General features: G+C 34.2%; 1 protein-coding gene and 1 long non-coding RNA gene across 5 annotated transcripts in view; one reads left to right on the top strand and one right to left on the bottom strand.

The window, feature by feature from the left end:
- Positions 1 to 24,415, top strand: part of LOC145680382 (nardilysin-like) — a 339,063-nt gene that overhangs the window by 164,212 nt on the left and 150,436 nt on the right. For all 4 annotated transcript variants that reach the window (XM_081750817.1, XM_081750819.1, XM_081750820.1 and 1 more), the window contains one exon: positions 18,129 to 18,384. In XM_081750817.1, coding sequence (XP_081606943.1) covers positions 18,129 to 18,384 — 256 coding nt within the window. The remainder of the gene's footprint in view (positions 1 to 18,128; positions 18,385 to 24,415) is intronic.
- Positions 1 to 24,415, bottom strand: part of LOC145680383 (uncharacterized) — a 302,756-nt gene that overhangs the window by 64,063 nt on the left and 214,278 nt on the right. The window lies entirely within an intron of this gene.

A 24,415-nucleotide genomic window follows, 5' to 3' on the forward strand; every position in this document is an offset into this window, starting at 1 on the left:
ACACTTCCTGTTATTCTGTTGATGGGCACAGAAGTCATCTATCATTTCAGGCCAGTGAATATTGTCACGATTATGGAATACTGTTCCATTTTGTTTTCCCCAACGTCACTCATCTTCTGCAACCAACAGACGTAGGCGCATTTTCACCTTTGAAACGAGCATAGGAGAATGTTCTTTAGGAATTGCATCCGCGTTGAAAAAAGTTTGGGATAATGCCGTCAAAGCAGATTGTGGAAAGCGCATTTCGTAAGTGTTGTCTTAATTCATTGAATCCTGCTGCTGTTGACTACAGCAAGTGTGTTGCCGATATTCTGAAGACAACAGTGGGAAAATCACAGCAAGAGAGTGATCAGAGCATCCTACCAACAACTTTTCCCTACTTCTCATCAGAAACTGAAGTTCGTGTTTGATGATCTAGAAGAATTCCTGCCTCCTCGTGTTCTTAATATGTTCCGTGACAAACTAAGACGTTATGAAGAGGGACAGAGTAATGGTGACCAGATTTGTATTCTTATTGGAAAAGTTTTAAAACCCGGTACAGTGCACAAAATTAAATTGGCTGGTCAAAACGGAACAAGTGATTTAAGCTCAGAAGAAAATTTGTTCTGAATTTTAATCTCGCTTTGTATTGCAGCTTATCATTTGTTAATGTTGTTGTCACAAGTATTTGCCTACACATTAGCTTTATTTTGTCAGCGTAGGGTGACTGTAAGGATTACCAGGCCCTCAAATTCTGTTTTTTCAATTTTTTAAAAGGATATTTGTTTCTTCTGCGAATAGGGTGGGAATTTCAGAAGTGATACCTCGTTGGAATCACTGTTCCATAAGCTTCCAACAATATATAAATCATTACCTTGTGATAATTATGGGGGTCACCAGGGTCCCCAACGTGAGAGCCTATAATTTCGCTCAAATCCCTGCCCGTTGTATAAAGGATATGAGAGTAGGAATAGACCGTGTAACCTAGATGTTAAAGTGGAAAATGTAGTAGGAGAGGATGATAAAGGGTCTAGTATTCTTCAGGATGAGTTTGAAAAACCTATATCCGAGATTAGGAATGGAATGGCATCCGGGATAGATAATGTACCATTCGAATTCATTAAAAATATGGGAGACACGGGCAAGAAAGAATTGTTTTGACTTTGCAATGAAATATATGAAACAGAAGAGTAGCCAAAAGACTTCCTGAAGACGATCATGATACCAATGACTAAGAAATCGAACCCAAAGAGACGTGAGGATTATAGAACTATTACTCTTATATCTCACACAGCAAACATTTTGCTTCGAATTCTGAACAGAAGGTTGTATGGAAGAATAAATAAATAAATAAGTTGAGGGGAAACAGTTCGGCAAGTGCACAAGAGATGCAATTGGATTATTAAGGTTGATCGGTGAAAGATTTATATATTATATATATATATATATATATATATATATATATATATATATATATATATATATATATATATATATAAAAGGAAAGAGGTGTATGTAGTATTCATTAATCTAGAAAGAGCTTTTGACCGCGTGAATTGGGAATTGTTGTTGGAAGTTCTGAAGGAAGTTCGGTAGGAATGGAAAGATCGAAGACTCAATAAAATATAAACCAGGAAGTAAGTGTTTGAGTAGGAAAGGAAATGACAGAGGAGAGTGCAATTGGAAAGGAGTTTGACAGGGATGCTACGGTACCTCTCGTCTACATTATTTAATATCTACATAGAAAAATAGTGAAAAAGAGCCTACAAAATGAAAGATGGCATTTCAGTAGAAGGTAGAGTGATTAGGTGTATACGGTTTGAAGATGGTATTGCGCTTGTTGCAGAATCTGAAGAGAAAATCAATAAAATGTTAGAAAACATGAGGAAGAGCTGTAAAGAATATGGGTTGAAAATAAATGTTAGACAAAAGCTACGGTGATCGGAGTGAAAGGATCGGTGTCAAATATAAAAGTAAGGGGGAAGAAAATAGAACAGGTGATTAGTTTTCGATACTTAGACAATATTAATAGTGATGATCTGAAGTGTAAACGTGGGAAAAAAAAAAAAAAGATTAGCGAAGGAAATCTTTAGAAGGAAGAAAATACTATTTTCAGTGTCTTTGAATAAAGAATTGAGAAAGACTCATAAAATGCTTCGTGTAGAGTATTATACTGTGTTGGTCAGAAATATGGATATTGTGCAAAAGTGATGAGAAACGACTGGAAGCTTTCGAAAGTGGGTGTGGAGAATGAAAGGAATTAGCGGGTCAAGCGGAAAACGAATGAGAAGGTGTTAGAAATAGTGGGGAAGAAAAAAAATTTATATATTAAGAAGAAAAAGAAAAACTGATTAAGACATGGGCTAAGCAGCAGCTGTATCATGAGGGACGTGCTACAGGGTATGGTGAAAAGAAAGAGAGGGAGGGGGCGAAGGTGACTAAAATTATTGGACTATATCAAAACAGAAAAACCGTACGTAAAGACGAAGAGGTTAGCGGAAGATCGTGGAGCATGGGAAATTCTCAGCTGTTGCAAGTGACCAGCCAATAATGGCAGAATACCTATGATGATGATGAATCCATATCAATAACTTCCTGCTATGTCTTGCTTAATAGCAATTAATATTGAAACGAAAAGTCTACTATTCCTTATTACTTCCGGTTTCAGTAAATAAAGCTAATTTCAAATCTATTTATCGGATACAGAATCCATTAAAAAAAAAAAAAAAAAAAGTTGCCTCCTATTAACATTTTAACTCTATTTGAATCAATATTAAAATCGTAAGTAATAGTAGAATTTTTGTCATTTCCGATTGCAGTAGAGGAGTAAAGTTGGAACTGGAAACTATTATTGCGATACTGAGTTCTTATCTAGAATTTAGCTCTCGCTACCTATTACAGTTTCTCAATTTAGTGGTCGTTGTTGAAACTGGTTTCAGTAGAGGAATGAAGATGGATATAAAATTTACTCTTAAGACGGTGAATCCATACCAGAAAGTCATTACTCACTATATTTTACTGCTTTTTTCTGTATGATGCCCAATTTTGAAACTGAAAATACGTAGTAGTGAAGGATGAGGCTCTATAGGGGAAGGGGGGGTGGCTCTAAGGAATTAAATACTATGAGTTCTGTATTTGTAAAGTAGGATCGTTAGTATGAAAAAATATACACAAATTAAAGCCAAAAGTTTATAATAACCTAGTTGAATACACTGAAACATTCTTAGTGCAACAAATCACAAGTACGTACAATAACCAAATAAACTGTGTGAAAATCTACACAGTAATTAGTCTGACCCATCGTCATAGCTTTCTGTACTTTCAGATCAATTAGAAACGTCAGCATTCATGGTATAGGAGGCATGTGGAAGTAAAGAACCTGATGTTTGTAAATATCTTTGCTAATCCACATATCACAATACAGCGGCTATATGTGCACAACACCCAACCACCCGTGCACCAACCTTGCATTCGCAATACTACCCACGAGTTGGAGGTGAAACACCATTGTGGTATTGAATTCATGTGTTGTATATTTTGGAAGACATGTGATGTGGTTGTAGTTGGACACGAACAATATAATCGCGCTTTTTGTGAACAAATAGTTTATGAAGACCCAATTCACTCAAATGCTTCTCTCTGTAAGACTTGGCTTGCTTAATTTGATACACCCCAAGCGTCATATCGCGCAACTCCTGAATGATCAATCTTGGAAAGTCCATTGAAGTGTCAGCAAACATATGGTGCCAAGTATTCTTGCGTTTTTTCCAGTTTCCGGGTTCTACTAGTATTTATAACTGATTAGGTTGGTTCACCAAGGTTAGCATTCGTTCGGCGATGATCTCGTCTTCCGTATAACTTGAGATACAGAAAGGTCTACAAGCATTGCACATAGCACAAATAATTCAAACAGACTCGTTAATCATGGGTATCTGTGTGTTCGGCTTTACCTGTCCTAGAGCTTTCCATCATTTGATTAAACCGTTGACAGCTTCGATCACCCACCTAATACATGTAACTAGTAGTGACTCATTCGATTCATTTGCGGTATGCTGTTTCTTGCTTTGTAAGAAGTGTGGCATTTTTAGAATAAGTCAAGGGCGTCATTTAGGAAGGGCAGGAGGGGGCAATTGCACCCCCCCCCCCAGAGTTTGAGGAATGCATATACTTTAATCGATTGTCTACTAATATACTAGTACAAAACGTGAAAGTCTTATGTGGGTGGTACTCTTGTCCCCCCCCCCCCAAGCGAAGTCTGAAATGACGCCCCTGGCATAAGTCTCCCTTGACTCTTCAATATTTTGCACCACGGACGCATCTCTACAACTTCACAAATGTTACTACAGGCTTTCTGTTCTCCTATAATCATGGACTTCTTTGTCTCATAAATGCACACTTCGTGCGATCAAATGCGGTTTCGTTTGGTCTTCACAGGAAACTTTCTGCTACATGACGTTACTGATATGCCTTTATATATATATATATATATATATATATATATATATATATATATATATATATATATATATATATATATATATATAACTGAGCGCAATCGTGGTACACTCTGTTACTTATATACCATATGTTGTTACATGCTTAGTATATTACATAAATAAGAACGTGTATCAACGTTGCGCTCATAGTTTAACAAGCACGAGACTAACGAAAAATCAGCGAATTTTCGCAAAAATCATCCAACTTCTCGAGTTTGGGACTCTGAAATAAACGTAAATATGGATAGGTTGAAACAAATATTTATAGCGTCGTTACGTAGGTATCTTGTATATTTAAGACGGACAGTTACAATTGTTGTAGTACTCATTTCATTTTTTAGATATTCAGAGCCAAAAAATCCTCCTATGGACCCTCATCCTTTGTGTTCCTTCTAGTCCTTGTATCTCTAGTTCCTTCTAGAGATACGAGAGAAGATAGGATCTTCACGTAAGACAATGGATTCATTCCGAAAAATAGTTTGTTTCTATTTACCATTTCTGCTCTACGACGATCAACGTTAAAACAGAAATTGATTGATTTCTGTCACTTCCGGTTTCAATAGATAATTAACAGAGGAAGTGGAACATATCTTTGGACGCTGAATCGTTTCGATAAGAACTCTTCTTACTTTTTTTTTTCTTCTTTCTTTTTTGCTATATGGAGATCAATGTTGAGACCGGAGGTAGTGGGAATTTTGCAACACTTCCGGTTCGGTAGTGTGTTATGAGTGGAGATAGCAAATTTCCTTCAAAAACTGGAGAAAAAAAAAAAAAAAAAACACGCTATATTACCGTTTTGTTGGAAGGCGAACAGTTTTGAAAATAGAATTACTTGTAAATTTTTTCCGTTTTCAGTTTTAGGAGAGTAATACGGGTAAAGGTGGTATTCTGTTAAGACTTTAAATAAATTCCATAAAAGCAGCTTGTCTGTATCTCTTATCGTTTCTGCTGTATGGGTATTAACGTTGAAACCGGAAACGTTCGATTTCTACCATTTCTGATTTCAATAGAAGGTTACATTTCGGTTTTGGAAGAGTGGTACTGATGAATATAGTATGTACGTTGAGGTGTTAAATCAATTCTTAAAAAACGCTATTACCATTTTTGTTCTAAGGTAATCAACGCTGAAACCGGAAACTGTTGATTTCTACCACTTTCGCTTTTGATAGAGTTGAAGCAGGATATAGCATTTATTCCTCGAACACTGAATCGATTGTCGATAATAATAATAATAAGGCACAATCTCTGGAACTTGAACTGAGAATCACCGAAAACTTGAAATTACTACACTATGCATCTAGTCAACAACTACACAAAAGTAGGTTTGGCAAGTGCTTCTTGCTAAACGTATTTAAAGATATTGCTAAAAGGAGATGATTGCTTATTTTTATAGTATTTAACCGACATCAATAAAGGAGGTTCTCAGTTCGACTGGGTATACGTAACATATCTTCTAGGTATGTTTATCCATAACTTAGAAATAATTGCATAGATTATTCTTTATTGGTCTGAAAGAATTAACTTCCCCGGTGGTCCTGTATAAATTTTATCAAGATCTTCGTAGCTAGACCTTGAAACTCCGCAACATTTGACAATATTAATACTAACCGACGTTATTGTGTGTATATTTCATACAGAACTTCAATATATGTGCACCGATTTTAGTAATTCTTTTTCTGTTTGAAATATATTCTTCTACGGTGGTTCTGTGTAGAGCAGCGAATTTCAGTAAACGCTACGCTTCTACACACTTGTGCAGTGCCAAGATAGCAAGCCAGGGCTTGTTTGAAATCATTACTTGAAGAAATAGTTTTCTCCAAAACAATTAACTTCATAGTTAAAACTTTTATTTTTTTATTATTTAGGGCTACCTTATAATGAAAACTGATTTGAAACTAGAAATAATAGATATCAGCAAAAAATAATACTCAGCCACCACATAGCAATTATGTTATAAATTGTGTGACAGAATTTTACGAGGATGATAAAAATAGTCGCATATGTCCTGGCGAAGAGGAGTATGTTTCAACTGTGATTAACAATGTTAAGGTGCAGCAACAGAAATGGTTAATTCTTCTCTCGCTGAATGAGCTCTACAGCCTCTAAACAGAAATACCCAGATCACAAAATTGGCCGTTCTATGTTTTGCACTGTACGACCAAAGTGGTGCGTTATTCCGGGATCATCAGGAACTCATAGTGAATGCGTTTGCAAGCATCATCAAAACACAAAGCTTATGATAGAAGGAGCACAGCTTAATGCAAATTATAAGATTCTTATAGCTTTCGTGGTATGTTATATTGATAATGAAATAACTATGCTTGTCACCTGTAGAGAATGTCCTGGACCAGATACCCTACATGATGTCTTAAAAAATGAATTTGACATATTGCCTGACGAAGTAATTTTCAAACAGTGGGTACAAATTGATAGAGCTAAGTTTATTACACAGATAATGCCCAGTGAGGCATTTTTGCATTATCTTGATAAGCTTGTGCTTTTAAAATCCCATCACTATCTCAAAAGCTCAAGCTCAGTATTTCGAGGAAACGAAAGAAAACGTGACACAAACCCACTGTTAGTGATCAGTGCTTTGTGGTGGACAAACACCGTGTGCGTGGGTTTTCTTGGGGCTCTCCCGTTTCCTCCCACTTTCTTCATTCCACCATTTCATTCCTTACTCATCATCACCGTCTCCTTTAGCCTAACCGGCATAACCGTGGGACGTAAAACTCAAAGATTTCATTTCATTTTTGTAGTGATCAGTGATTTTACAGAAAAGTATACATTTACAGTACAGGATTCAGTTCAAAGTTTTCCCTGAACTAATACACAAACGACATTGCATCCGTTTGTCATCTACTTTAAAAAGGAAGACAAAGTAAGTTGCAAATCTATGTGTGTGCTTAGTGACCACCTTGATCACAGTAGCATGACTGTGTACACATTTCAACATCACCTCATTAGGAAAATTAAGAATATCACACCTAATGTTGAAATGGTCATTTACTTTAGTGATGGCGCAAGCAGCCGGTACAAAAATAAGAAAAACTTCATTAATGTCTGCCAACGCAAATATAGTTTTGGTTTACTAGCAGAGTGGAATTTCTTTGCCTCATCACATGGGAAAAATTCTTGAGTATTTAAAATCTCGCTCCATAAACATAACGTTAAAAGAGGATCATATAAGAAATAGATTAAAAATAGAAAGAGGTGATATTGATATCATGATAGGAAGTTTAGATACTGTTCTTGGATTTAAGTCTTATGAATTTTTAGAAAAAAAAACAAAACACATATTGGAAGTAAGTTACCAAAGTTTCACCCATTCGATACTATAAATGTTCACTGTAATAAAGCAGATGGCATGTTTGTTAAAGATACAGAATACACACATAGAGAAACAGGAATTATTGCATCATTCAAAACAGATGCTGAGTTCAAACATAGTATTATTTACGAGCCTACTTATCCATTATTTTTCCCTATATCCAAAGACAAGGTTGATAATTTTGAGATAAGGATAACAGATGAGAATGATTCCTTAATTGATTTTGGTGGAGCAACAACAACTGTTCTATTGCAAACTAAGATTTTCTCTTAGATAAATAGGAAGATGTGTTCTATTAAAGGTTGTATGTTTAGTGTTCCTTACAGTGAACTAAAGGATTTAAATATCGATCATGTATTATCAAAGAAACAACTTAACGATAAAGCCAAGAAAATTAAAGAAGGTAAAGGAATGGATTTAACTTTAACTACTGCACAGATGAAAAAGATTAAGAAAGAGCATATGGGTGGTTTTATCTTTACAATTCCAGCCATTTTAGCAGCTTTAGGAGCAGTTGGCTCATTAGCAGGTGGTGCAGCAGGGATTACTAAAACTGTACTGGATGCTAAGAAGAATAAACAAGAACTTGAAGAACAAAAAAGACACAATATGGCTATGGAAGAAAAGCAGGGAGCAGGTAAACCAAAGAAGTCAAAAAACTAAAACCATTGACCAACTTCGATATAGAGAGGTTGGCTAAAGAATTAAAGATAAAACGATTTAGAGGTGTATTTATGAGTGATGAACTTCCACAAAAACCTTATGTAAATGAGTGTGGTGTAGTTAACCTTGATAAATCAGAAAACATTGGTACTCATTGGATATGCTATTGGAAAGATAACAACATAAAGTACGTGTTCGATTCTTATGGTGGTGTGCCTCCTAAACAACTGGTACAATATCTTGGTACCGAAAACTTACTTTACAATGACGAACGAATACAAGACTTGAACTCAGTTATATGTGGTCATCTTTGTGTTAAGGTTTTAAATCTTCTAAATCAGGGTTATCCTTTTAGTGACGTTATGTATATGATTAAAATGATTAGGTTTAAGCGCTTTTATGGTTTGTATCCATAAAAGTTTTTCTTTAAGATAAATATGGAAGCTATACACAATAGATTTTTAGATTATTTTGAGAAGCATGAGGATGAACTAGATCCACTAGATAGATATAATTTTTATCAGTATTTTCAGGATGTTAGCGAGATAGACTTAAAAGATAAAAACAACGTATACAATGTTATTGATTTATGGAAAATGCTAATACCAAAATTTTTGCACACAGAAGAAGAGTTGGAAAAGTTACGCCCAATAATTACCTTAAAGGACTTGTTGTCAAATTATAGCTCTAGACCATTAGAGTGCAGTAATTGTGGTAGTAAGTCATTAACAAAAGGTATGAGTAGATACATTTGTGATGATTGTTCTATAGAGAGTGGTTGGGTTTACAGTACTTGTGAAGAAACGAAAGCTGCTTGCGTACGAAAACCATGGTATGATACTATAAAAAGATTTAAGTTACAGTTATCTCGTTTGCAAGCTTTACAGGATAGAATTATTCCCGAAGAGGTGCTCAAGGTGTTAAATGATAAACTTAGAGATATACCAAGAGATTTAATATCAACAAAAGATGTTCTAGAAGTACTAAAGAAAAACAAATACACAAAATATTATGATGATGTCTATTTAATACACTATCACCTAACCGATCAAAACCCATTAAAATTACAACATATGGAGGAAACACTTATAAATGAGTTCGAAAACTTACACGAGGTCTTTAGGGAGCTGTATCCGGAAAGAGCATTGTTTATTAACTTGAAATGTGTATTGTACTATCTGTTGAAAAAGCATGATGTTCATGTTGATATTGATTTTAAACGCTCACCTAGACAAATAGAGATGTTAAAGAAATGTTTTGAAAAATTAGGATGGGCATTTTCTGTATAATAAATGAGTATGGATATATTTGGTAATGTTAAAGATAGAAAAGGTGATGTTGATATTAGTGAAGAAAAATTAAAATTGTTGGAGAATTTAAATGATGTTGTTAGCGTAAGTCAACTTAGATCAATAGAAGCCCAATTAGAGAACGATAGAAAACGATTTGAAGATGCATTAGAAACGTTACAAGACACATACATAAAGAAAGAAGATTTTCAAAAGATTAGGATGGATACTGCTAAACTGATTATGCAAAAAGAAACCATGCCTCTACTATATCGATTAAGAGCTAAAAACGTTAAGGAGCCAATCTTTAGAATATTTAATCTCTCTAACGGTTACAAATTTCTCTATAATGGGAAAATAATGCACATGGACTTAAGTTTGGATAAATACTTTTTAGATATATATTTGGGTGATACTTTGATTAAAGAGATACCTTTTGACTTTAAGAAGAACGATATAATCACGATTAAACCAAATAAAAATTCTGCTATGGAAGAAGGACAATTATTGTTTGTTGTAATGTACATAGAGAGAGAGCTTTCCTAAAATAAATATGGATATCTTTGGTAATGTTAAAATGACATCAGAGTTAGATAATACAGTTGTGAGAAAAGAAATTGCCATCTAAAGATTCTGATCTGAAACATGGTAAATTATTATTGCTTAATATGCATGTAGAAAGAGAAGACGAAGATAGTGATGATGATGGTGAGAATGTTGAAAGCATAATATTAAACAGCGATAGTTATTGATTTTCTATATAATAAACAGGATGTATTGTGTTAAGTGTAAGAAATTGACAGATACGAAGAAAGATACTATTAGAATTGAACAAACAAAGAATGGAAGATATCTAAAGAAAGGTATTTGTTCTGTATGTGGTGTTACTAAAACTCAATTCGTTAAAAAGCCTGATTGACTAGAAGAAGGTAAAGGTGTTAGAGAAGACATTATAGAAGAAATTCACAAACCATCTAGAAAAAACTTTGACAGATTAAGTGTAGTTATAAAAGGTATCGATGATCTTTGGCAAGCTGATCTTGTAGAAATGGATAGTGGAGTGTTAAAAGGTGTTTCCAAAATCAATAAAGGTTATAAGTATTTGCTAACGATTATAGATGTGTTCTCGAAATATGCGTTTGCTGTTCCTGTTAAAGATAAGAGTGGGAAGAATGTTACAGAAGCATTCGAATCCATATTAAGAACGAGAAAGCCTAGTAACTTACAAACAGATCAAGGTAAAGAGTTTTACAATAAAGAGTTTAAGAAGTTGATGGATGAAAATAAGATTAATCACTACTCAACCTATAGTGGTAAGAAAGCTTCTGTTGTTGAGAGATTTAATCGAACACTTAAACAGAACATGTGGAAAAGGTTCACAACACAAGGGAATTATAAATGGATAGAGATATTACCAACACTAGTTAAAGAGTATAATCATCAAATTCACAGAACAATTGGTTTAAAACCTATAGAAGTTAATAAGAAGAATGAGCAAACAATATTGGAGAAAGTGTATCAAAAAGAATATAAGCGTGTTAAGCCCAAATACAAGTTAGGTGATCATGTTCGTATAAGTAAATCGAAAGGGTTATTTGAGAAAGGATATACACCTAATTGGTCAACAGAAGTATTTGTTATTAGTGAAGTTATTCCATCTAATCCACCTACATATAGAATTAAAGATTTAGAAGAAGAGGATGTGCAAGGTAGATTTTACGAACCAGAACTATTAAAGACGAGGCATAAAGATGAATACTTGGTGAAGAAAGTGTTGAGAAAGAAAGGTGATGAAGTATATGTCAAATGGTTAGGTTTTGATGATTCACATAATAGTTGGATAGATAAGAGTAATGTTGTAGTGTAAATATAAATGTTTGTCTTTTATGGAATAATAGCCATAAAAGGATAGTTTGAACGAGATAAGGGGGTAACGAAACGTTACCCCTCATAGCATATATTTCCAGCGCTCGTTTACGAGCTGTGAAAATTATCAAAAAATTAGCAACACAACAAACTTCGAAATTCCTCCGAAGCTAGGAATTTCAGAAACTTGTCTTACACAGTAAAACTAGCTGGTAACGAAAATGAAGTTAAAAATAAAGATTTTCTATATAATAAATATGGGTACTATGGATAGTTCTCTTAGCTTAAATGATATTTGCTATGAACAGATCAAGGATCAGTATTGGTATGGAATTTTTGGTGACTTTAAACTGATTATAGATAAGAACACTGGATACTTCAATGCTACTAAACTGTGTCAAGATGGTGGAAAAGACTATAAAAATTGGTTTCAAAATAAAGGATCGAAAACCATCATAGAGTATTATTCTCAAAAATTAGCTGGCTTACATCCAAGCCAGCAAAACTCAACGTATTATATAGAACCAAAAGGTACAAACAAGAAAGATCTATTAATATCTGGAACATATGTCTATAAAAAAGTATTTCTTGCTATTGCTTTTTGGATATCACAAGACTTCTATGACAAATGCTATGATATTATCGAAGACTATTTCGTTTCTAGTTTTAAACAGATTCAAGAAAACCAAGAAGAATTGCAATCAAGAATAGAAGAGATAGAACAACAAATGGAGCAATTACGATTGTACAATCAAGAACTAGAAAGCAAAGTTGATTATCTTAAAACCGTTGCAGCACCATATACAGAAGATCCAGGAAAGATACATAGGCTATTCATTATCAAGAAAAACCTTACTAAAGAACAAGTTGAAAATATACTTTTTTACTATGACGAAGGAGAACGAGATCAAAAAGAAAGAATAGAACGATATAAGTATTGGGTTGGAAGAGTACAAACATGCAATTACGAAAGTAGGATTAAACAACTCAAACTTAAGTATCCAAGTATGAGTATTCTACTTAACGTCTACGATCCAAACTCTGTCAACTTATACAACAGAGCTAAAGAAAGATATGATGATAGAATAACTTGGCACGGCTCGCATATGAACACAGATTTAAGTGATATAGATCTTGTTGACAGGTTTATTCAGTTAAGAGACATTTAAGTACGAGAAACTAAATATACCATTGCTTTTATGGTTTAAACCATCAAAGTACAATTTAAGTGTTATGCATTAACCCTCTGCTGCAACAGCGAATGCTACATTCAACATATCACCTAAATTGGGATTATTATGATATTTTCTTATTATAGCTCTCCAATCCACAAAATATTTATATGCATATATAAAGTCTATAGATAGGTCTTGATAAGTTGAAATGTTAGTCCAATGAACTCTACCTTCGAACTCTGCAATAAATTCTTCTGTTAAATTTTGGGACATTGAAATCATTTCCCAATCTACTTTGTCAGCGTAATCTCTTATAAGGTTTTCTGATAATTGTTTAGTTCCAGATATGTACCACCAATTAACTCTATCTGCATGTTCTCGTATAAAGGCTTCAGAGAGTTCGTTTTTGTAAGATATAGCATCAAAATCAACTTTATCTATAAACTCATTAATAAATTCTTCAGATAGCTTTTGGTTATACGATACTTCTTTCCAATCAACTCTATCTGCAAATTCTCTTATAAAGTCTTCTGATAAGTCTTGGCTTCCTGAAATAATCTCCCAATCAACTTTATCAGCTAATTCTCTTATAAACTCTTCCGATAACTTTTTCCATAAACATATTTCACTCAAATTAACTTTCTGCAGATATTTACGTATGAAGTCTTCTGTAATGTGATCATAGTTGTATTCCCCCTCATAATCATCATAGCCTATAGATAACCATTGTTCATCAGTCAGTGAATCTAATATCTCATCAGACAAATTCATAACGTTCGCATAGAGAATGTTTTGTGTAAGAAATGAGTTGTTTTCTTTAGTGGCCTTCTTGAACAAATGATCTAACATACCTATGGACACGCTAAAATTTATTTTGTCTTCATCATTATAACCACCAATATCTAAATATTTACATACACAATCAAATACAGGTTTGTAGGATAATAGTTCCTTAGCACTAGTCATGTTTGTTTTTATTCTTAGATTTTTAAATTTATTTCATTTTTGTTGGTTTTCTATATGACAAATATGGAGAAAGAATTTGATTTATTACATGATAGACTTGAACTAATTCATCATGATCTTAAACTCTTAGCAACACTACTAGAGAAGCAAATACTGTTGAAGGAAAAAGAATTATTAATAATGCAACAAAAAACATCTGATTTGAATAATGATGAATATAAATATGGCAGTGATGATTATGATGATGATGATGAGTAAGCTTACAAAAATGATTCAGTTTAAAATGTGTATATGTGACTTTGATGGGTCTTCCCATGAAAGTTCTAGACTAACACAACGAGGAAACATATGTAGGCAATGGCGGACGCGTGCAGATGTTTAAACGATGTGTTAGAAAAAATGAAAATGAACTGAAATAACCCGGTGAAGATAAAAATTGAAGATTTTCTATATAATAAATAAGATGAATAATTATAGTAAATTTACTGTAATAGATTTAAGACGACAATGTAAAGAGAGGGGAATCAGAAGATATTCCCGATTAAGAAAAGCAGAACTGATAGACCTTCTTAAACAACATGACGATGAACAAAGCAGAAGGCAGATTAGAAATATATACCCATTTCAACAAGAAGTATTTGAAGAACCAAGAATCAAAGTTGAATCACAACCAATCGATGTAAAACTTAAAAGCACAGCATTCAAATCAAGATTAGAAACATGGAGATTTACAACAACTTATAAAGAACATGATCCACTAGAACAATATATCACCTCAACATCAAAAGCTTTAATAAATAGATTGAACATCAGCTTACAAAAACATGGATCGTTAAAGGCTAATCTACTAATAAGCTGCCAATATAAGAAAGGTAAAGAGATTCAAGACATTTACTTCAACATTAATAACAAAGAGGTATTCCAATCAACCAATCTAAGAGAATTCTTAAGTGATGCTAAACAAATATTACGAGCAAGAATGGATGAGTTCCAAGCTAGAGGTTCTGGATGGGCTCTTACAAATATAAACTACTTAGAGTTAGCTCTTAATAAATATGCACCATATAGTGGATCATCATACATAGAACTACCAAATGAAATTAAAAAGAAAAAAGCTGTTATCAATGTAAAGAACAAAGATGAAAAATGTTTCTTTTATTCAATTGCCTCTGCATTGCATCCTGTTGAAAAAAGATCCTCAACGGCCACCAAAGTACAAGCAAGTTGTTAAAGACTTAGAAACAATATTAAAAGATATTCATTTTCCTGTAAAACTAAGTGACATCCCAAAAATTGAAAGACGGCTCAATATATCATTTAACGTTTATACATATAGTGATGATGGAAAATATACAGTATACGTTTTATATCATACTAAAAACAAGAAAGACATCCATGTGAATTTATTATATGTAAAAGAACAAAATGAAGACCAAATTAAAACACACTATTGTTGGATTAAAGATCTAAGTAGATTAGTAAGCAGCCAAATAACTAAATGGAGAGCTCGAAAATACTTATGTGATAGATGCTTGTTATATTTTTACTCACAAAGTGCATTAGATAAACACGAAAAAGATTGTTCTACTCACGAAGCTGTTAAGATAGAAGTGCCACCGAAAGAGACATACGTTGAATTTCAGAACTATCAATTTACGATGAAGTTGCCATTTGTGATTTATGCTGATTTCGAATGTCTGCTACATAAGGTTATGGGATGTAAACAATGTTATCCGGAAGATGAGTCATATACCAAAAAATATCAACAGCACAAACCATCTGGATTCTGTTACTATATTGTAAAAAGTGATGGAAGTAAAACTAATCCTGTTGTGTATAGAGGTAAAGATGCAGCAAAAAAGTTCATAAGAATGTTAAAGAAAGAAGCTAAACAAATATCAAACATATATAGTCAAAATAATGAATTACCATTAACACGTAAACAGATAAAAGAGTTCAAACCAATCCGAATCCTGCTCTTACTGTAAAGTAAAACATACACCAGAAAACCGTAAAGTTAAACATCACGATCATATAACAGGAGAGTTTGTAGCTGCATTATGTAACAACTGTAACTTAAAAGTTAGAATACCTAAGTTCGTACCAGTGATTATACATAACTTATCTGGATATGACTCTCACTTGTTTATAAAAGAGCTAGGATGTAATAAAGAACAAATAGAATTAATACCTAATAACGAGCAACGCTACATATCATTCAGTAAAAAAGTTGGAACTATCAAATTAAAATTCGTAGATTCATTTAGATTTATGGCATGTAGTTTAGACAAATTATCATCAAACCTAACGAAAGAACAAATGGTTCATACATAACACTTCTATACTGATGAAGAACAATTTAACCTTGTAAGAAGAAAAGGTGTTTACCCGTACGATTATGTTAGTGACTGGAATAAGTTTAAACAAAGAAAATTTCCTTCAAAGAAAGCATTTTTCAACAAGCTAACCAAAACACATATAAGTGATGAAGATTATAAGCATGCAAAGAAAGTGTGGAAAACATTTAAAATTAAGAATCTCGGACAATACCATGACTTATATCTAAAAACCGATGTGTTGTTATTAGCGGATGTGTTTGAGAACTTTAGAGAAACATGTCTTAAAGCTTATGGTCTCGATCCAGCTTGGTATATGACAGCACCAGGTTTAGCTTGGGATGCAATGTTAAAGATGACAACTATAAAACTAGAGTTATTAACTGATTACGATATGGTATTGATGATAGAGAAAGGTATAAGAGGTGGGATTAGTCAATGCTCAAAAAGATATGTGAAAGCAAACAATAAGTATATGGAAGATTACAATAAGAATAAAGAAGATTCTTACTTAATGTATCTAGATGCCAATAACTTGTATGGGTGGGCAATGAGTCAATATATGCCGTATAAGGGATTCAGATGGTTAAGTGAAGATGAGATAAGAGAAATAGATTTCACAAATATACCTGATGATTCTGATACTGGTTACATATTAGAAGTTGATCTTGAATATCCTAAAGAATTGCATGACTATCACAAAGACTACCCATTAGCACCTCAAAACATGTGTCCACCTGGTTCAAAACAATCAAAACTCTTAACAACCCTATATGACAAAGAAAAATATGTAATTCACTATCGAAACCTAAAACAATGTCTTTCACTTGGATTAAAACTTAACAAGATACATCGAGTAATAGAGTTCGAACAATCAGATTGGTTAAAGAAATATATTGATTTAAACACGCAGATGAGAACTAGAGCAACAAATGACTTTGAAAAAGACTTTTATAAGCTCATGAACAATTCGCTTTTGGAAAGACTATGGAAAATATTAGAAAGAGATGTAAACCTATAAAAATAGAATGTGATCCAACAAGAGTAGAAAAACTAATTGCTAAACCAAATTTTAAAGATAGAATTATTTATACTGAGAATCTATGTGCGATCATAATGAATAAAACAAAATTAACTTTCAATAAACCAATATATGTTGGAATGAGTATCTTAGATCTATCGAAATATTTAATGTGCGACTTCCATTACAATGTGATGAAACCAAAATACCAAGACAAAATAGAAGTATGTTATACAGATACTGATAGCTATATATATCATATCCAAACAGAAGATGTGTACGAGGACATAAAAAACTACATTGATTACTTCGATACCAGTGACTACCCTAAAGATAACAAATATAAGATACCGCAAATCAATAAGAAAATACTTGGTAAGATGAAGGATGAGATTAAAGGTACAATCATAGAAGAGTTTGTAGGTTTAAGAAGTAAGATGTATAGTATAAAAGCACCTCAAATAGATTTAACAAATAAAGACTTTAAAGGTAAGTTCGATAAAGAAAAGTGTTGTAAGAAAGCTAAAGGTGTTAAGAAGAGTGTTGTGTATAAAGAACTTTCATTTAACGAATATAAGGACTGTTTGATTAGCCAAAAAGAATATTATAAGAAGATGAATTTGATTAGAAGTTATAAGCACGATTTGTACAGTATAGAAGTAAATAAGCTAGCTTTAAGTTGCGTAGATGATAAGAGATGTGTTTTAAAGAATGGGATAGATACTCTACCATTGGGACACTATAAGTTAGAAGAGAAATAGTTTTAGATTGCAAGTTTTTAGATGTAAGTTTTTATGATTTTAAATGTCATAAAAGAATATGCGCAGTGTACAATATCTAATCTACTTTGCTCTCACCTTCTTTATTAAAGTTCAATGGTCAGTGGCGGGTTTGTAATTTTTGGTAGTCAGGGGTGGAGGGGGAAAGTGCGCTAGTAGTTAGGTAACCAATCTACTTCTACTGAGTATAAAATTAATGTATTTTAATAAGTACTTTTGTTTTTCAGAGATCCCTGCTGAATGGTTCCGAGCAGCAGCTAGTGATGCTCCGCAGTTTCATCTTCCAGAAGCTAATATATTTTTAGCGAAAAAATTTGATATATTTCCCTTTAAATCTGGAGATGAGTCGCAGCAGTTTCCTAAAAAGATCTTTAAAGATGACCAGGGTGAAGTGTGGTATCGACGTGATACCAAGTTCAAAATTCCAATCGCTTACGTGAATCTACATTTGATTTCTTCCGTGGCATTGGCTTCTGTGGACAAGTAATTTGCATTTATATATCTTTAGTGATCATTGTAGTGTGTGTAAAATTATTAGTGTGTGGGTTCTTTCTCAAAAGTGAAAGAAAAAAATCGATTGCGCCAAATACAATGCTACTCAATGATGAGTAGTAGCATGCCACGGTTGAGTGGTAGTACTCAAAGTTAACTTCATTCCCGAATCCAACAAGGAAGAACCCACACATCTGCGTATCTGCGCGTTTATCATCTCAGAACAGAGTTGCTCATTTGAGTTTCATATTGTGCTTAATTATCATTATAAACTCGCAGATACAAGGGTCACTCCAAAATTTTTGTAATACAAGAGAACTATATGTCTCATGAACTAACCTTTTTATGTGTATTCAAGATAATTTCCTGCGGCAGCAATACACTTGATTAATCTCTCCTGCCACAAGTCAAGTGCCCGGCGCCACTCTTGTCTTGGAATGCTGTTAAAAAACTCGTCCCCGCAAGTGCTTTTTAAGGTTAAAGAAGAGCCAGAAGTCACATAACCAAATCAGGCGAATAGGGGGGGATGTGGAAGTGTTTGAACATGATGAGCCTGGAGATACTCCACTGTTTGCTTTGCAGTGTGCGAGGAAGCATTGTCGTGGTGGAAGAGTAAAGCTCGGATTTTCAAGGAACTAAAAATCTGGGATAAATAGATTGTTGTGTACCAGTTTGCTGTAACCGTCTTCTGTTCTTGTAACCTAATAGCTGGGACGAGACCAGTACTTCGGATAAACAGCACACATTCCTTTCTTTGCTTGCTTTTTTTTTAAACAGTAGTTGGTGTCGGATCACCTTCATGGATCCATACACGACTTTCTGACGAGTGGGGCAGTGATAAAATGGGAAGTAGGTTTCATCCCTGTCACAATTTTAGAAATCAGCTGGTGTCCACCTTGGTTTAACATATCCAGGGTTTCACGAGCAATTCTGACCCTCTCTGCTTTCTGGAAGTCGGACAATTAATAGGGTACCCACCAAGAAACTACCTTTTTCAGTTTGAGATGCTCGTGTAAAATTGTGTGCACTGACAAGGATCCAATGCCAAGTGCCTCCTCTTTCATCGCATAGGTGCATCTTGGATTTTTAGAGACCATGTCTTGCACAGCAGTCACTAAATCCGGCGTTGTTGAACACAGAGGTGTTCCTTCACGGGCTTCATCTTGCAAAGACCTCCGATCCCTTTGAAAGTCCTTGTACCATCTAAACACTGTTGTATATAATGGAGCGATATCCCCAAACGCTGTCCTCAATCTTTGGTGACATTCTTTCTCGTTTAGGCCAACGTGAAAATCATAGTAAATCATGGCTCGAATTGCTTTGCGTGAGAACTTCATCCCAACCACACTTTTGTTCACAAATGTTACTCTTACACAAAACTCATAGATTGAACTGGAGTTCCGTATGTTTTCAATACTCCAAATTTCTTATCTGTAACGAGAAAAAAAAATCATTGCTTTATCTCTTACAATACTTGCGTATTGCAAAATATATGTAGTGGTCCTCGTATCAAGTAACTGTTAGCACCATTAGCACTAATTATTGGAATGTGACAAAAATCAAATACAATGTCGCTATATTTAATGAAATTTATTGGGAACATATTAATATTAATGTAAAACAGACATTTCGGCCTTGGCGTTCAAATTAGTTCTACTACTCACCGTTTTTATGAATATAAAATAGCCAAGTAATTGTAGTATATATCGGAGTTCATTGCAGGTAAAACTAATTAATAGAATAACTTAAAGAATTGAAAGTAAGTCATAAAGAAATACAAAGTTGTTAGTAGATTCTATCTTGTGTGAAACCAATACAAGCAGAATGTTACTGCTTATCTGACAATGCTCGGGCTTTATATTATTCTCCCATCTTTGTATAGTATTTCCAACTGTCGTTTTTTTTACAGCTTACGCGTATTTCTTATTTTTGCGTAATGTCCACCATTTTAGACAGCTACATTCAATTATCTATATTATATACAGACATTTTAACAAAAGAGACACTGACCAAAGCTTAAAACCCACTTTATTTTAAATTATAATTTGTAACTGTTTCGGATATCTAGCATATCCTTCTTCAGACACTATCGAAAATAAATGAAAATACAGACATATATATAAATATTGTTATGACAAAGTTTAAATTCTTTTAACAGACACACACACACACACACACACATATATATATATATATATATATATATATATATATATATATATAGTCATTGTTGTACTTTTTTATTTTTATTTATTTTTTTACTTTTTTTCTTTCTTTTTCTTTCTTATTTACTGAGGCCTTCAGCCAATCCCATAAGTCTTCGTGTTCACTTTCCAATTAATCACGTTCCTTCATTTTTGGTTCTTATAAGGGCCTTTTTTTTAATTTTCTTTTTCTCTATGCTATTCAAACTTCCTTGCCATAATTCATTAATTGGTAAGCCCCCTGTCCAGTTCATCAGTTTATCTCTTCCTACCTTCTTTATCCAATCCGCTTCTTTCCACTTCCTTATTATCATTCTTTTCTCCATCTCCAATACTTCCGTCTTATCCTAATTAATTCCGTGATTCGTCTCCTTAACATGTTTGTATGTGGCATTGGTATCTTTCTTCCTCCTATCATCATCTTCATGTTGTTTTATCCTTTCTCTCATTCTCTTTCCTGTCTCTCCTATATATGACATATCGCAGTCCTCACACCGTACCCTGTAGATGACTCCTTCTTCTTCTTCATTAAGCTTTTTAGTTCCTTTTCTATTCTTCTTCTTTATTGATCTTAATAAAGTTTCTCCACTCTTTCTATAAGTTCTGACCCCTCCTTTCTTCAATAAATTCTTCAGTTTCTCCGTTTCTTCTCCCATACTTTATATGCCATGCCATTTTCCACTCTCATCCTCTTCATTCTTCTTTCTCCCTCTCTTCCTCTTCCTGCGTTCTTCTTCCTTCTCTAACTCTTTCTTGCTGTAACCGTTCTTCTCTGTCTGTCTGTAGAATTTCTGTATGCTCTCCTTCCTTCTTTCCTCTTCTTTTTCCAGTATTTCTATTCTTCTTATCATATTTGTTATGAAATTTCTCTTTGTACTCCTATCCACGTCGCTCCTCTCATGGCAGTACACTCCCGCTGAGCACTCTTTCTGGTACCACCTCGTATCCAGCCCTTCTCCTTGTTTTATTATGGTCATGTCTAAAAAGTTTATTCTTCCATTTTCTTCCAACTCCATGTCCAAGCTTATGCCTTTTTCTTTATCTTCCACACTATCTTTGAAGTTCTCTAATTGTCTCCTAGCCCCTTTCCACAAGCCTAGACAGTCATCCACATACCTACAAAATATGATCAAGTTCTTACACCCTTCTTCTTTCGCCTTTTTCTCCCATTTGTTCATAATTATTTCTGCCAGTACTGGGCTCAGCCTCGAACCTATACTGATTCCTTTTCTTATTTTTACCACTTTCTCTCCTAATATACAATAACTGTTTTCCCATATTACTTTTAAAGCCTTAACTACTTTCCCTTTTGTCCATCCCAGTTACAAATTATAATTTAAAATAAAGTGGGTTTTAAGCTTTGGCCAGTGTCTCTTTTGTTAAAATAATGAATCTAATGCCATGAATAGTCTTACTATACCCAGCAGAAAAAAACACGTACCGTACATGCGCATGTACAACATGCACCTGGAAAACCCCCGAAATTGGAACACTGTTTTACGCCTGATCATGTGCTCATGTTTTTTTAAAAACATTGTGTGTTTAGTCCCTGAAAACGGAAAAACACAGGTAAACAAGGAAGAAGTGAACACCTGGTTTGTACGTGGAAAACATGTTTTGTACCTATAACCGAACGCAACATCTGTGGACTGCATGTTTTGCAACTGATCTTAACGTGTTTTCTCTTCAACAGCAGCTGATCATCCGCTGAACATTGCATGTAAAAGAAAGAAGACCAGTGCTATTCTAGTATTGTTCGAGAGCACTGAACATGCAATGTACAGGGATCTCAAACATGCAGTGAAAGGGGAACTGGAAATAGGCAGTTTTTGGTCTTTTGAGGGTAAAAACACGACACACCCGAAATTTGCTGTATAGTTTTCGGTGGCTATCCGACTTAAAATTTCAAGATGGCAGCCATTATTTCAAACTAGCGGGCATCTACACTATAGGGCACAATTTTCGGTTTTTTAACCTGTCCCTGGTCTTTGCACAATTTTCGGTTTTTTAACCTGTCTCTGGTCTTTAGACCTACTAGCTATTTTCCATTTTGTGGTAATTATAAAATGTGTACACTGTTGAATGAAACTTGAGTTCGAAATTTTGCTGAAGGAATAAGAATCAAGACTGAATTTCCAGCAACACAGTGTTCTAAACATACCAGTATCTGCTGCTGGTCCAGGAAAATATAAATTCGCACCTGCAAATTTCTACCCACACAGTGAGCCTTCCAATATTGTCGAGATTAGTCTGTTTTACTGGAAATTCAAGAATTCATTCGAAAGAAACATGTAGCTGGATGCTGCATGTACATGATGTTGATACAAGCAACATACACCTAATAACAAAACAGCTTCCTTTTTTTTTTATTTATTTATTATGAGAAACCCATCTGAAAATGGCTTTTTCTCGGATTTAAAACATTCTGTCTACCGGGCATGTTTCTTTTATATTTCAGACAGTGTACTGTTTCTCTGTAACCTGCAAATACATGTTGTCACTACATACCATGTACCAGACATGTAAACGACAAACTCTTGCTAGAGAAAAATTCTCTGGAACCTGCATGAACATTCGGCAACACAGGGAAAAAAACAGCTCATGTTCACAGCAGATTTCTTTTGAAATTCAGAATAGCTGAAAATCACGTTAAAAAACGGAACACATTATATGTAATGTGCAGAAAATTTTCATTCAACATTTAAAATACCGGCTGGCCTGGAACGCAAATGTACATGTTTACAACATCGGTGGAGTACAGTGTATGTGTTGGTACCGTTACATACGCAGACACGTTTTCACTAAATACCACGTGCTACACATGAACTTACATTCGCTGATCTGCACATGTCTGCAGCCCCTAACATTTTCTTCTGAACATTGCATGTACATGCGCGTCGCACAGGTACTGATCAGTCAATGTACAGTGCACACATGTGATTTCATGTCAGGACAAGAATTATTACATTCAAAAACATGTGTTATTTCCCGGATAAGTGCCTGTTTCTGTTCCAAACTATTTACTTTACACGTAACACCTGTAGCACATGAGCAAAACATGCAAAAACAGGCACTGTACATTCCCTGTTTTCTCAAGTTTTCATGAGGGTATACAGACATGTTCAAATTATTAGACTCACGCTCGAAAAATGCAAAATTGATATAGGAGTCGTAATTTCAGGGTTCTAGAACATTTAATTTAATGGTTAAACCACCAGTATAGAATCCTTCATTTGTTTACTGTACAGTTGAAGTGGTGATATCGCCGTTGAACAGCAGATGGTATTAGTGAAGGGGGAAATTCTGAAAGTGGTGTTTCAGTTGTAGATAGCTATTGTGGTTCCTATCAACAAGTTAACGACATTCAAGGTGTTCAGCAGTTCGAATGGACCAGTTTAAAATGATCGTGACGTGTTTCGTGTATTAGGGATGGCCAGATCCGGATATTTTTGGATCCGGATATCCAGACGAAAACCTGACTCTTGGATCCGGATCCGAAACTCCGTGTCAGAAAATTTGGGTGTTCCGAATCAGCAAAATTTTCGAAATTATTGAGATTTTCAATGTTATGCTTAAAATAAGATTTTAAAACACTTGTGGTATGTGATCGTGTGACAGCCTTGCGTTCTCTTTATTCTGTTGATATTTGGTTTTTTTGCCTTAACATGTCACAATTACTCCAAATTTGATTGACTAAAACTGTCGACTTTGGTGAGAGCAATCCTACTGTCAGATTCGATTGAGATCTAGTGGAAATACTCGATTGAGAAGATAGTAAATCTTTTTTAAAGCGGTCGTCCTGATGGAAATTTGTCCTT

Source organism: Thermobia domestica, chromosome 3 (assembly GCF_964235325.1).
Source record: "Thermobia domestica chromosome 3, izTheDome1.hap1.1, whole genome shotgun sequence".
NCBI lineage: Eukaryota > Metazoa > Arthropoda > Insecta > Zygentoma > Lepismatidae > Thermobia > Thermobia domestica.